Below are 12,721 nucleotides of genomic sequence, written 5' to 3' on the forward strand. Positions count from 1 at the left end.
CGGGTATTCTGTGTTGTTGTTGGCGGAGCTCTGTACTACACGTCCACCCGATCCGCCATCTTGTTTGTTCCTCAATTAACAATAATTTTAATGCTATAATTTATTCCCTTAGTGTTCAAGTTTCCAATTATCTCATAAATGTCATAATATTCCTTAAATGTATAGTATGAGCCAGAATCCAGATAAGGTCCACCCACTGGATAGGCTGTCTCTTAGGTATGCTTTAATCTCTAGGTCTCCCCCTTTACCTCTTTTATTCCTTTGTCATTTTTTTGTTGAAGAAACCAGGCCATTTGCCCAATGGTGGGTCCCACAGTCTGGATTTTGCTGATAACGTGCTTGATGTGTAATTTCATATGTTCCTCTGTATTTACTGTAAGTTTTTAAATTAAACTTCTAGAGGCTTAATCTGATTCAGGATTGAATTTTTTTGTTTTTGTTTTTGATTTATGAATCCATAGGTGACGGTGTATCTTCCATCAGAACTCACATGATGTCTACTTCTCATTCTCAGTTGTGATGTTAGCAACTATTGATGATTGATGCCTTGGTCCATTCTTTCCAATATACATTGTAATGGTCAGAGGTTTTTTTTTTGCTGTTGTTGTTGTTTTTTTGTAACAATGTGGAATCATCAGTTTATTAAATTCAAGTGGTGTTGTGTTAATGTTTGTTGAAAGTCCAGAACTCTCTGTCTGTCAGTAATATAAAGCAATCACATATAGGGTCTGGAGACAGACTAGAGGTTCCCAGGAGCCGAAACAAATCTTGGTAATATACAGCGCTGTTAGCTTGAAGAATGTCTTCTTTAGAAAGCTTTGTTTCATTAAAAGTCGAATGGAAATATTGTTCCACATTGCTGGCAGCTGGTACCACATTGTGTGCCATGTACAAATATTCATCACCCACCCATAGATCCCATCTTTGATATTTACCAAAGCACCAGGGGGTCTTTTACTCAATCACAACTTCTGTTGTTATTTGTACAATTATCTGGAGAGGAGCAGCAACCCTGAAACCTGGGGAGCCAGTTCATTATTCTGAAAATTGTTGTCTTCGCTGGTACTGAGAAGTTCAGGGGACAGATGGGAATGTGGAAAGCCAGATGCCTGCACCATTCCACCCCTGACAAGCCCAGCAGGCCCTAACTGGAACCCTCATTTTAGGAGGAAAAGGACAGAAACTGAGCTTAGGGGAGGGAAAGGGCCCATGACAAACGAGCCTGTTTAACTGCCTAGATCCCAATGGCCAGGCCAACCAAAGTGGTTGAGACTGAGGCCACAGGCCCATTTAGGTAGGGTCAGGCAGGAGGGGGCTGGTGTCATCTACTGAAGGACAATATCGAGTGTTTAGCAATGTTAGAGATGCCTGCTGCATTTAGCCTGTCTGTGAAAACATATGACTTAGGGAGGCAGACACCCCCACCCTGGTCTCCCCAGGCTACTGACGAGTTAGCTGGTGTTATATGGGGGTTAAAAGCACAAGAGCACATCTCCACTGGATTGCTAAAGACTGAAGTCACGCTGAAAGGGAATGCACGCAGCACCAAGTGGAAACCAAAGGAACTGATGACTTGTTGCATTGCTAATTCCACTCTGTCATCTCCCTTGCATCTGATGTCCCACTGCCTCTTATTGGTGCTAAACTCTGGGCATGTAGGCTGTGGGGTGAGAAATTCTCGTTTGAAAGAAAGTCATGCTGATGATATCGGGGTGGGTGTCTCTCCTGTGCCCAGGTCTACGATGGCAACAACAACTCTGCACGTTTGCTGGGGGTGTTCAGCCACTCTGAGATGATGGGAATGACTTTGAACAGCACATCCAGCAGCCTGTGGCTTGATTTTATCACCGATGCTGAAAACACCAGCAAGGGCTTTGAACTGCAGTTTTCCAGTAAGTCTGTCTTGTAGCAGAGAGGTTGATGAAGTCAGACTTTCCCTGGATCACAAGCAGAGGGAGGTTGGGCTCTGGGATACTGTCCATCACATAAATAGCTTTGGTTTTCTGGAACTGGCTGCTTCCTCCAAGACACTATGCCTGTGATTTGAATGAGCCACCACACCTCACAGACTATAGCATCATGGTCTGATCATGTGGCTAACCAAGTTGAGGGCCACAGTGTACTTTTTACTCACTCATATTCACTGCCCCTTTTAAATTAAAGCAACCAAATGTTATTGGGTGTTGTCAGTTGATTCCAACCCATAGTGACCCCTGTGACATAGTAGAACTGTCCCGCACAGTTTTCTTGATCATTATCTTTAGAGGAACAGATCACCCACCAAGTCCTCTGCTTTGAAGCCACCAACCTCTCTGTTCACAATTGAGCACTTAACCATATGTGCCACCAGGGCCCCTTCAACATAGACTTCCTTAATTGTGGCATTTATAAAATAATATGCAGCTCCAGCCAAATTCTGTAAATGCAAGCATAGAACCAACACAACAGCACTAAACAACCACAACGACAATGAGTAAGTATATTTGCTGCCCTGTGTGGTTGAGTCATTTCCAACTCAGAGTGACACGTAGGCTAGAGGAGAGCTGCCCCATAGAATTTCCAAGGCTGTAATCTTTAGGGAAGCAGACTGCCACATCTTTCTCTGGTGGAGTGGCTGGTGGGTTCCAAGCAGCCACCTTTTGCTTGGCAGCCTACCACTTAGCCACTGTGCCACCAGGGCTCTTGTGTTCTTTGTTGTTTTTGTTAAGTGCCATTGAGTCGGCTCTGCCCATGGTGACCCTATATAGGGTTTCCCAGAAGCCACTGGTAATCAACTTCTCCGTCTAGTGCATTAACCCACATCACCACACCAGAACTCCTTGTTCTTTGTTACTACTGCCTAATGACTTGAGTCTTGATTCTTTCCATCTTTTTTTCATAACATTAACTTTCTCCTTACTTGCTGGGATTTTGAAAATGGAAAACACTCAGGTTTATAAGCAGCCCCAGAGTTTTGGGGATTGCATTCCCATCTTCTGGCTTCACCGCCATTTTATTCATTTACTTGAGCCTCTTTTTGCCCATTGCTGCCGATCGTTCAATGCTATAACATTGGCCCTGAACTCATGGCAAGTCGGTGCACAAGTCCATCACAGGCCTTTCTTTCTAGTCCACTGTAGTCTGGAAGCTCCACCGAAACCTGTTCAGCATCATGGCAACACATAGCCTACCACTGGCGGATAGCTGGTGGCTGTGTTTGAGGGGCACCAGCCCGGCATTGAACCAGATCTCTGACACGGAAGGCAAGAATTCTACCACTGAAGTACCACTTGCTCATTACATAGGAAGAAATGTGCTCTTCGAGTCCATTTTAAAATCCAGTGACGCTTCATCAATGAATGAATAGCTATAATGGAATATTGTTTGGCAATTTAAAAACATAAAGTACTGAGACATGCTACAGCACTAATGAACCTTGAACTCATTATGCTAAAGGAACTAAGCCAGTCAGAGGACCACATATGGTGTGACTGCAATGACAGGCAATGTCCGGGATAGGCCACTCCATAGAAACATAATGTGCATTAGTGTTTTCCTAGGGCTGGCAGCGTAGGAGGTATTGGAGAGGAAATGGGGAGTCATTTCTAGCAGGTACGGGGCATCCTTTGGGGCTGATGAAAATGTTCTAAAATTGATTGCAGCCATGCTGCACAACTCTGTGAATATATTAAAAAGCCTTGAGTTGTAAGCTTTACATGGGTGATTTGTACGGTATGTGATTATATCTCAATAAGGCTGTTATTAAGCAATCCAATGAGTATAGTCAGGATTCCCCTGCCTGGGCTGTCAGCTGTCCAGCTTGGGGATCTTCCACCTGTTACAGCAGACGGTGCAGTGAAACAGAATTAAGTAGAGTTGTATTGAATCCCACTGTTAACATTTGGCAGTTGTGTGACTTTGGAACAATGTATTTAACCTTCCCAAGTCAATGTTCGCAATTACAAAGCACAGGTAATAATTATATTTACCTATGAGACTCCCAAGGAGCTCTGGTAGTGCAGTGGTTATGAATCGGGCTGTGAACCACAAGGTCAGCAATTCGAAGCTACCAGCTGCTCTGCAGGAGAAAGAAGAGACTTTCTGCTCTTGTAAAGATTTACAGCCTTGGAAACCCTGTACAGGGTTTCTATGAGTTGGAACCGACTCCACGGCACATAGCCGCATGAGACTCCCAAAAGTCCTATTGTGGTGCTGTAGGATAAGTACTCCTCTGCTAACTGAAAAGTCGGTGGTTCAACTCCTTGGGAATCCTGTACAGGGTCACTATGAGTCGGAACCAACTCAAAGGCACTTAACAACAGTACTGAGATTCCCAAGGAGCCCTGGCCGTGTAACACATTGGGCTGTTAACCACAAGGTCTGCACTTTCAATCTATCATCTGCTCCGCTGGACAAAGATGAGGCTTTCTGCTCCTGTGAAAATTTACAGCCTCAGAAACTCTATACACAGTTGCTGGGAGTTGGAACCAACTCAAAATCATCATCACCGTGAGACTCCCATGAATAAAAAGACAGAGATAAGACATGTAATGGATCATACAGTTGGAGATATACGTTGGCTCCCTTCTCCAGCCTTTTTGCAATAGCATATTTAAGCAGAACATAATTGAGTTTTTAAACATACATTTTAAGTGACTTTTCCATATCACACTAGCCCATCAGACATGTCACAGTGAGCAAAATGAAGAAATAAAACAGTTCCTGCCTGCAAAACGCTAAGTAGGGTCAAACTCAGGAAATAGAAAACCCAAGCCCTCTGCCTAAAAATGATTGAAAGCTGACCTGGGAGAAGTAACAGGACTCATTTGCACACGGCACCTGGGGAACAAATGCTTGTAATGTCCCCTTTCAGAGAACTGAAATACGGAGGGCCTCCCAAGTGGCGACTCCCTCAGAACTAGAGGCACTTGGTGGGTGTCTTCATTAAGCACGTGGGCTCTGAGGGAAGAGAGTCTATCACACAGGTGTATCTTGCTCACATTACTTCTTCTCTTCACCAGGTTTTGAGCTCATCAAATGTGAGGATCCAGGAACTCCCCAGTTTGGCTTCAAGGTCCATGATGGAGGTCATTTTGCGGGGAGCTCTGTGTTCTTCAGCTGTGACCCTGGATACACCCTGCGAGGTAGTCAGGAGCTGCAGTGTCTAAGTGGGGAACGCAGGACCTGGGACCGGCCTCTCCCCATCTGTGTCGGTAGGAGACTTCTTGCTTTTCAAGCTCCCCTGACCCCATGGCTCCTGTTCTGTCTCATAAGGGTCTCAATACCATGTTGGACCCCAGGATTCAGGACCTGGGGCCATCTAGCTGGACTGAATCCTCCTGTTAACAGGAATCATCCTCAACCTGCCACACCCTTCTCCTCTTCCTCACTTTCCCACCTCATTGCATCATGCAGCCAGGCTGGGTGGCTTGCCAGTGGAACAATTTAAGCAAGTAAGCCCATAGTCAAGATGCGCCCTCACAACTGTATTGCTGGAGAAGGAGAAGAGGTGGCAAAGTCAAGTTAGGAAGGGAGAGGTCTGAGCTTTTGACTACATTGCAAAGTTTCCTTCATCACTAAGACTCATAACAAACCTCCAATTCACTCTGGGCCTCAGTTTCCCTCTAGGTAAAATGCTTCTCTTCCTAGAGGAAGGTTGAAGAAAGAGTAAGATAGCTAAAGTATGTCTAGTGTCAACAGACACTCTGGGAAAACTTTATCCATGAGTCACAAGACAAGAAAAGGTTGGTCTTTGGCACAAGTATGAAAGAGGAGAAGCGCATCTTTATGTTTTTCTGGACTTCTCACCTTTCATCACCCACTCCACGTATTACCATCCTCCTTGCTGAAGCGTGTGCTCACCACATTGCTTTCACCCATCTCACCAGCCCTGAACACAAGGTCTTTCCCTCAGCTTGAGAAATGCAGCACGCTTCCTTTTGGTTTTCTAACTTCAGGTCTTTGCACATTTCATTGTTATTCTCTGCTGAGTTCAAGATGTCCTTTGAAATCTTTTTAGCTCTCTTCTTCCATTCAGTTTAACTACTCCAAACTCCAGAATAACTTGCAGAGTCTCTTCTGACATCCATCTTGGCCTTTTCTTTCTTTCATATCTTTTTAATGACCTTCTGCTTCCATCGTGTGTGATGTCCTTGATGTCATTCCGTAACTCGTCTTGTATTTGTTCATTAGTGTTGACTGCATCAAATCTATTCTTAAGATGGTCATTAAATGCAGGTGGGAAACACTCAAAGTTGTACTTTGGCTCTGTGGACTTGTTTTAATTTTCTTCAGCTTCAACTTGAACTTGCTTATGAGCAATGCATGGTCTCTTTCACATTGCCCTTGAACTTGATGTAGCCGATATTAAGCTGCTTCATCATGTCTTTCCACAGATGTAGTGAATTTGTTTCCTTTGTGTTCTATTCAGTGAGATCCATGTGTATATTTTGTTGTTGCTGTTAAGTGCCTTCAAGTTGGTTCTGACTCACAGTGACCCTGTAGAGGGTTTCTGAGGAGCAGCTGGTGAGTTTGAATTACCAACCTTGTAGTTTGCAGTCTAGTGCTTATCCTACAACATCACACCAAGACTCCTCCGTGTGTATTTTGTTGTTGTTGTTAATTGCCATATAGTCAGTTCTGACTCACAGTGACCCTGACTCACAGCATTTTCAAGGAGTGACTGATGAGTTTGAACCACCAACCTTGCAGTTCAAACCAACCTTGTGGTTGAATGCTTATCCTACAGCGCTACAGTATAGTCACTGTTTATGTTGTTTTAAAAGGTATTGCAAAAATCATCATATGACCTCAGGTATTGTTTCTATCAATAAGACCTTATTTTCTAATTACTGACCCTTCTTAGTTTCCAACTGTCACATTTTAATTACCAGTAATTATCAATGCCTCTGGACTGCATATCTGATCAATTTCAGACTACAGAAGTTGGTAAAAAAAACTTCAAATTCTTTATCTTTGGCATTAGTGGTTGGTGCGTACATTTTAATAATAGTCAAGTTACCATGTCTTCCTTGTAGACATATGGATATTGTCCTGTCACGAATAGCACTGGGATTCAAGATAAATCTTGAAATGTTCTTTTGACAATGACTTTGTCACCATTCCTCTGTAAGTTGTCATTCCCAGCAGAGTAGAACATATGATTGTCTGATTCAAAATGGCCACTACCAGTCAATTTCAGCTCACTAATGCCTAGGATAGCAGTCTTCAAGAATGCCATTCATTTTGACAACGTCCAATTTTTCTTGATTTATACTTTGTGCAATTCATATTCTGATGTTTGCAGCTGTTTCTTCTCATTTTGAGTTGTGCCCCATCAGCAAATGAAGGTCCAGGTGGACTCTACTTTGAGGAGGCAGCTCTTCCCCAGTCTCATTTGGAATGTCTTCTAGCCTGAGTGGCTCATTTCCCAGCACTGTGTCAGACAGTGTTCCACTGCTATTCCTAAGATTTGTACTAGACACTGGTTTTAGAAGAAGACCACCAGGCCCATCTTCTTGCTCTGTCTTAGCTTGGAGGCTCAACTGAAATCTATCCACAATCTGTCTTCCAGCATTGCAGCAATATGCAAACCACCATAGTGGGACAAGCTGACAGATAAGTGTGCGGGGTGCGTGTGCTCTTGTTGTTAATTGCTGTCAAGTTGCTGCCAATTCATAGCAACCCTGTATTGGGTTTCTGAGGAGCAACTGGTGGGTTTGAATTAGTGCTTATGCTATAGTGCCATACCAGGTGGGTGTGTGTAGACACATAAAATTTTAAACAAAATAAAAACAGAAACAGTAAAGCACATTCCCGGACCTTGGGGAAATTCATATTCTACCAAGAGAAACTGGCACATAAACAGGTAATTATAAGTACTAGATAATCAGTATGGAAGAGTTATGAGCAAAGTATTGGGGAATACAGAGAAAGAGTTCCATAGTTTAAAGTAGGACTAGGACGGATGAGTAGGAGGTCACCAGTGATGGAGGAGAGGAGAGTGGATGGGAAGGAGTTTAGTGTGAGGATATGCAAGGACTGACAGTATGAAACAGCATGATGGGAAGTGCTAATGACTGAGATGGTTTCTTTTCCTTGAAATAACTACATTTTAGCAGGATCATCAACATTGTTAACAGCAGAGAGTCTGTGGGCAAGGATTTTAAGCCTGGAAGTAGGCAGTCCACAGTAGTGGCCTTTAGGGCTTTCTTCCCCCTTTATGCTTGAGCTGAACCAGTCTTCCAGGATGCCCCAGTTTTTTGCCCCTTCACCCCTCTTATCATCTTCTTTCATTCATGTGCTAGGCTGGGTACAGAGAAGAACAGGTCCCAGGCCAGTAGGGTAGTCACATGTACAGACAATGGGATAATGCCAAAGGCAAGCCAAAGCAAACAGAATATGAAAGAATCATGATGATTCACAGGATAAAAGAATTATTTGCTTTGCAGAAAAGATTCTCTATAAAATTGTTTGAGTTGCAAATATCCCAGTTGAACTGGACTTAGAGAATGCACTTGAAAAGGGCTAGAATATATACTTTAAACCTTGGAGGCCTTCCCCAGTGAGCCTTGCTCAGACTCCAGTGCTGCTGAGGAGGGGGTGGGGGGAAGGTGTGAAGCTGTGTATTTGGGATGCTGATATTTTACATGTCATATCATAGTAGGCTTTGATGGTCTACTAGAGATGTCTGTCATGGCTTAAAACATCCAGGTGTTGTCTTCATTGATGAGATGGTTGACTGGATTCTACAGGCAAATGAAGCAACCAAGGTTCTAGGAGAGGAAGAAATTCAGATGTTGGTGATCTGTTCATTCTTGCCCATCTGTTCCCTTCTTTCCCATCTTCTGCTCCACAGATATCAGAGATCCTGTGGTAAAGGAGCAATTATGTAGATGAGGGACGTACCCCCAGTGCTGCCGCTCCCAAACTTGTTGGCAAACAGGAGGTGCTTCTCCATCTTAAATATGTAAGGAAGCACAGGCAACGACATGAAGAATGGCATGCCATCTTTCTAGCTACTTCCTCCATTTGTGGGGCAGACAGGCTTCCTCTCCACATTATGTGGTTCTCCCTCACCCCTACACCCTAGTCCCTTGCACTGCTCCATTCTGCCTGGCATCTTTCAATCAGGTTGGCACCCCCTGTCTCAGTAGCATCATGGGGGAAGGACTCACAGCCTGTGAGGATTTGAGCAAAGTTCCTGGTCTCCTGAGCAGACTTAGTGGGAAATGATACACTTGCCACCACCGTTCCTTGTGAGAAGCCACCAAGTCCTTGATATGCTTGATGGATTCTTTATACCAACAGGTAAAAATCAATCTGTTATCTGTCATCTTGATCCCATCTTCTACTTATTCTAGGATCTTGCTTCATCTATTACTCCTTAATAGCTCCGCAGTAAGTCTCCTCTATCATCATTTCATTTCAGACTCTCACTGTAATTTGTATAGAAGACAATAGCTTCTTTTTATCATTTGATAGCCCATCTATGCATTCATTCAGTAAGCACTTATTGTTGTTGTTGTTGTTAAGTGCCATCGAGTCGGTTCCGACCCATAACGACCCTGTACAGGGCTTCCGAGGGTGTAAATCCTTACGGGAGTAGAAAGCCTCATCTTTCTCCCGCGGAGCAGCTGGTAGTTTCGAACCGCAGCCCGATTCGTAACCACTTATTAAGCATCTATAATGTGCCGAACACTGTACTAAATATTTGATATGCAAATATGAGTAAAGCAAGATGGCTGCTGTCAAAGAGCTTATAATTTTGTGGAGGAGACAAGTTGTTAAGTATCCGTGAGGCAGTTCTGGCTCATAGTGACCCTGTTTAGAGTTTCCCAAGAGTGACTGGTGGGTTTGAACCACCAGCCTCGTGTTAGCAGTCAGTGCTGATCCGACAGCACCACACCAGAAATCCGTGGAGGAGATCGATAGCATTTAATAGCATGTTATGGACACTATGATAAAGAGCTGTTTATGTTATAATGAAGATGCAGAGGAGAAGAGTGTCCATTCTACCTGGGATGGAGGGGTCCACAAAGGGTTTCATAGGGATGATGCTGTCAGTGTGTCGGTACAAACAGAGGCACATGAAGTTCAGTAGACTTTCAGGAACAAGGAGAGTGGGAGTAGAGACCAGAGGAAGCCCTTCTGGAAACTTGATGAGCTCAGTTTCAGAATCAGAATACTGATTCCAGAACACTTCATTGTGCTCATGAGGAGCCTGTACATAGCCCAAGAGGCAGTTGTTAGAACAGAACAAGGAAACACTGAATGGTTTAAAATCAGGAACGGTGTGCATCAGGGTTATATTCTTTCATTATACTTCTTCACTGTGTATGCTGAGCAAATAATCTGAAAAGCTGATTACATGCAGAAGAACATGGCATCTGGGTTGCAGGAAGATTCATTAACAACCTGCAATATGCAGATGATACAGATTTTAAGACGACTTAAAATACTTGCTGATGAAGATCAAAGACCACAGCATTTGGTATGGGTTGCAAGTCAATGTAAAGAAAGCAAAAATCCTCACCACTGGACCAATAAATAACATCATGATAAATGGAGAAAAGATTGAAGTTGTCAAAGAGTTCATTTTGATCACATCAGTCATTAACACTCATGAAAGTAGCAGTCAAGAAATCAAACAACATATTGCATAAGACCTCTTTAAAGTGTTGAAAAACAAAGATGTCAGCTTGAGGACTACGGTGTGCCTGACCCAAACCATCGTATTTTCAACAGCTTCATAGAAATACAAAAGTTAGACAATGAATAAGGAAGACTGTAGAAGAATTGACACATTTGAGTTATGATATTGGAGGAGAATAATAAACGTACCATAGACTGCGAGAAGGACAAATAAATCTGTCTTAGAAGTACTTCCAGAATGTTCCTTAGAAGCCAAGATAGCCAGACTTCATCTCTCATACTTCAGACATATTATCAGGAGGGACCAGTCCCTGGAGAAGGACATCATGTTTGGTGTAAAGTAGAAGGTTAGTGAAAAAGAGGAAGACCCCCCAGTGAGATGGATTGGCATAGTGGCAGCAGCAATGGACTCAAGCATGGCAACCATTGTAAGGATGGCGCAGGACCCGGCAGTGCTTTGGTCTGTGTGCATAATAGGGTCACTATGCGTCAGCACCAACTCAAGGACACCTAGCAACGCCAACAACAGCACTGCAGAATTTGGTCTTCATTCTAGGAATGATGGTTTGACATGGTCAGATTTTCATTTTAAAAGGTCCCTCTGGTGACTCTGCGAAGGGTTACCCCTTAGCCATTAGCAGTCACCCCTCTCCCTCCTACCCCCAACCCTGTAAACTATGAATCTACTTCCTGTTTGTGGAGTTTTGCATATGTAAATGGAATCATAAAATAGGTGGCCTTTGTGTCTGGCTTCTTTCACATAGCATAATGCTATCAAGATCCATCCATGTTGTGACATATATCAGTACTTCATCTCTTTTTACAGCTGAATAGTATTCCATTCAATCAGTATACCACATTTGGTTACCCAGTCAGGACTTGATGGGCATTTTGGTTATTTCTACTTTTGTCTTTTATGACTAGCATTGCCATGAACATTCGTGTACAGCTTTTTGTGTGAAGATATGTTTTCATTTCTCTTGGGTATATTCCTATGAGCCATATTTCTGGGTCATAGAGGTAACTGTCTGATTAACATTTTGAAGAACTACCAAACCATTTTCCACAGAAGCTGCACCATCATACATTGTACCACCAGTGTATGAGGGTTCCACTGTTATTTTCCATCATGTATGTGTATATGTGTGTGAATACATATTTATAGGAAGTCTTGGTGAGGTACTACTGTACAGTAAGCTAACTGCAAGATAAGTGGTTCAAACCTACCACCTATTCCTTAGAAACCATATACAGGGTCACTATGATTTGGAACTGACTCCACAGCTTATCCATAGCCAGCCAGGTATGAGGAGTCCTGGTGTGGCACTGTAGGATAAGCACTGGACTGCTAATCAAAAGGTTGGTGGTTCAAACCCACTAGCCACCCCTCAGAAACAGAGTTGCTATGAATGAGAACTTTCTACATGGCACCACAACAACAGTAGGTGTGAAGTGGTATCTTGTTGTTATATCTAGGTACCATCAAGTAGATTCGGATTCCTGGTGAGACCCTATACATAACAAAATGAAATCTTTCCTGGTCCTGTACCATTCAAAAAAGTGTTGTTACGTTTGAGTCCATTCCTGTTACCACTGTATCAATCCATCTCATTGAAGGTCTTCTTTTTTGCTGGTGCTCCACTTTACCAAGCATGATGTCCTTCTCCATGGACTGGTCCCTCCTGATAATATGCCCAAAATATGAGAGACGAAGTCTGGCCTCCTGGCTTCTAAGGAGCATTCTGACTGCACGTCTTTCAAGATAGATTTGATTAGTCTTCTGTCAGGCCATTGGTACTTTTAATATTAATTTCAGACACCATAATTCAAATACATAAATTCTTCCACAGTCTTCCTTATTAACTGTCCAATTTTCATATATATGAAGAGATTGGAAATACCATGGCCTGGATGAGGTGCACTTTAGTCCTTGAACTGATATCTTTGCTCTTTAACACTGTAAGAGGTCTTTTGCAGCAGATTTGCCTAATGCAATTGTTGTTGTTGTTGTTAAGTGCCGTTGGGTCGGTTTCGACCCATAGCGACCCTGAATAGGGTTTCCGAGGCTGTACATCTTTACGGGAGCAGA

The 12,721-nt window shown here is 43.1% G+C and overlaps 1 protein-coding gene across 1 annotated transcript in view; it reads left to right on the forward strand.

Annotated features, from left to right (window-relative positions):
* Positions 1-12,721, forward strand: part of CSMD2 (CUB and Sushi multiple domains 2) — a 933,956-nt gene that overhangs the window by 692,769 nt on the left and 228,466 nt on the right. Inside the window, 2 exon segments of the mRNA XM_006862126.1 lie at positions 1,736-1,892; positions 5,001-5,192. Coding sequence (XP_006862188.1) covers positions 1,736-1,892; positions 5,001-5,192 — 349 coding nt within the window.

The sequence above is a fragment of the Chrysochloris asiatica genome, unplaced genomic scaffold, assembly GCF_000296735.1.
Source record: "Chrysochloris asiatica unplaced genomic scaffold, ChrAsi1.0 scaffold00047, whole genome shotgun sequence".
In the NCBI taxonomy this organism is placed as follows: Eukaryota; Metazoa; Chordata; class Mammalia; order Afrosoricida; family Chrysochloridae; genus Chrysochloris; species Chrysochloris asiatica.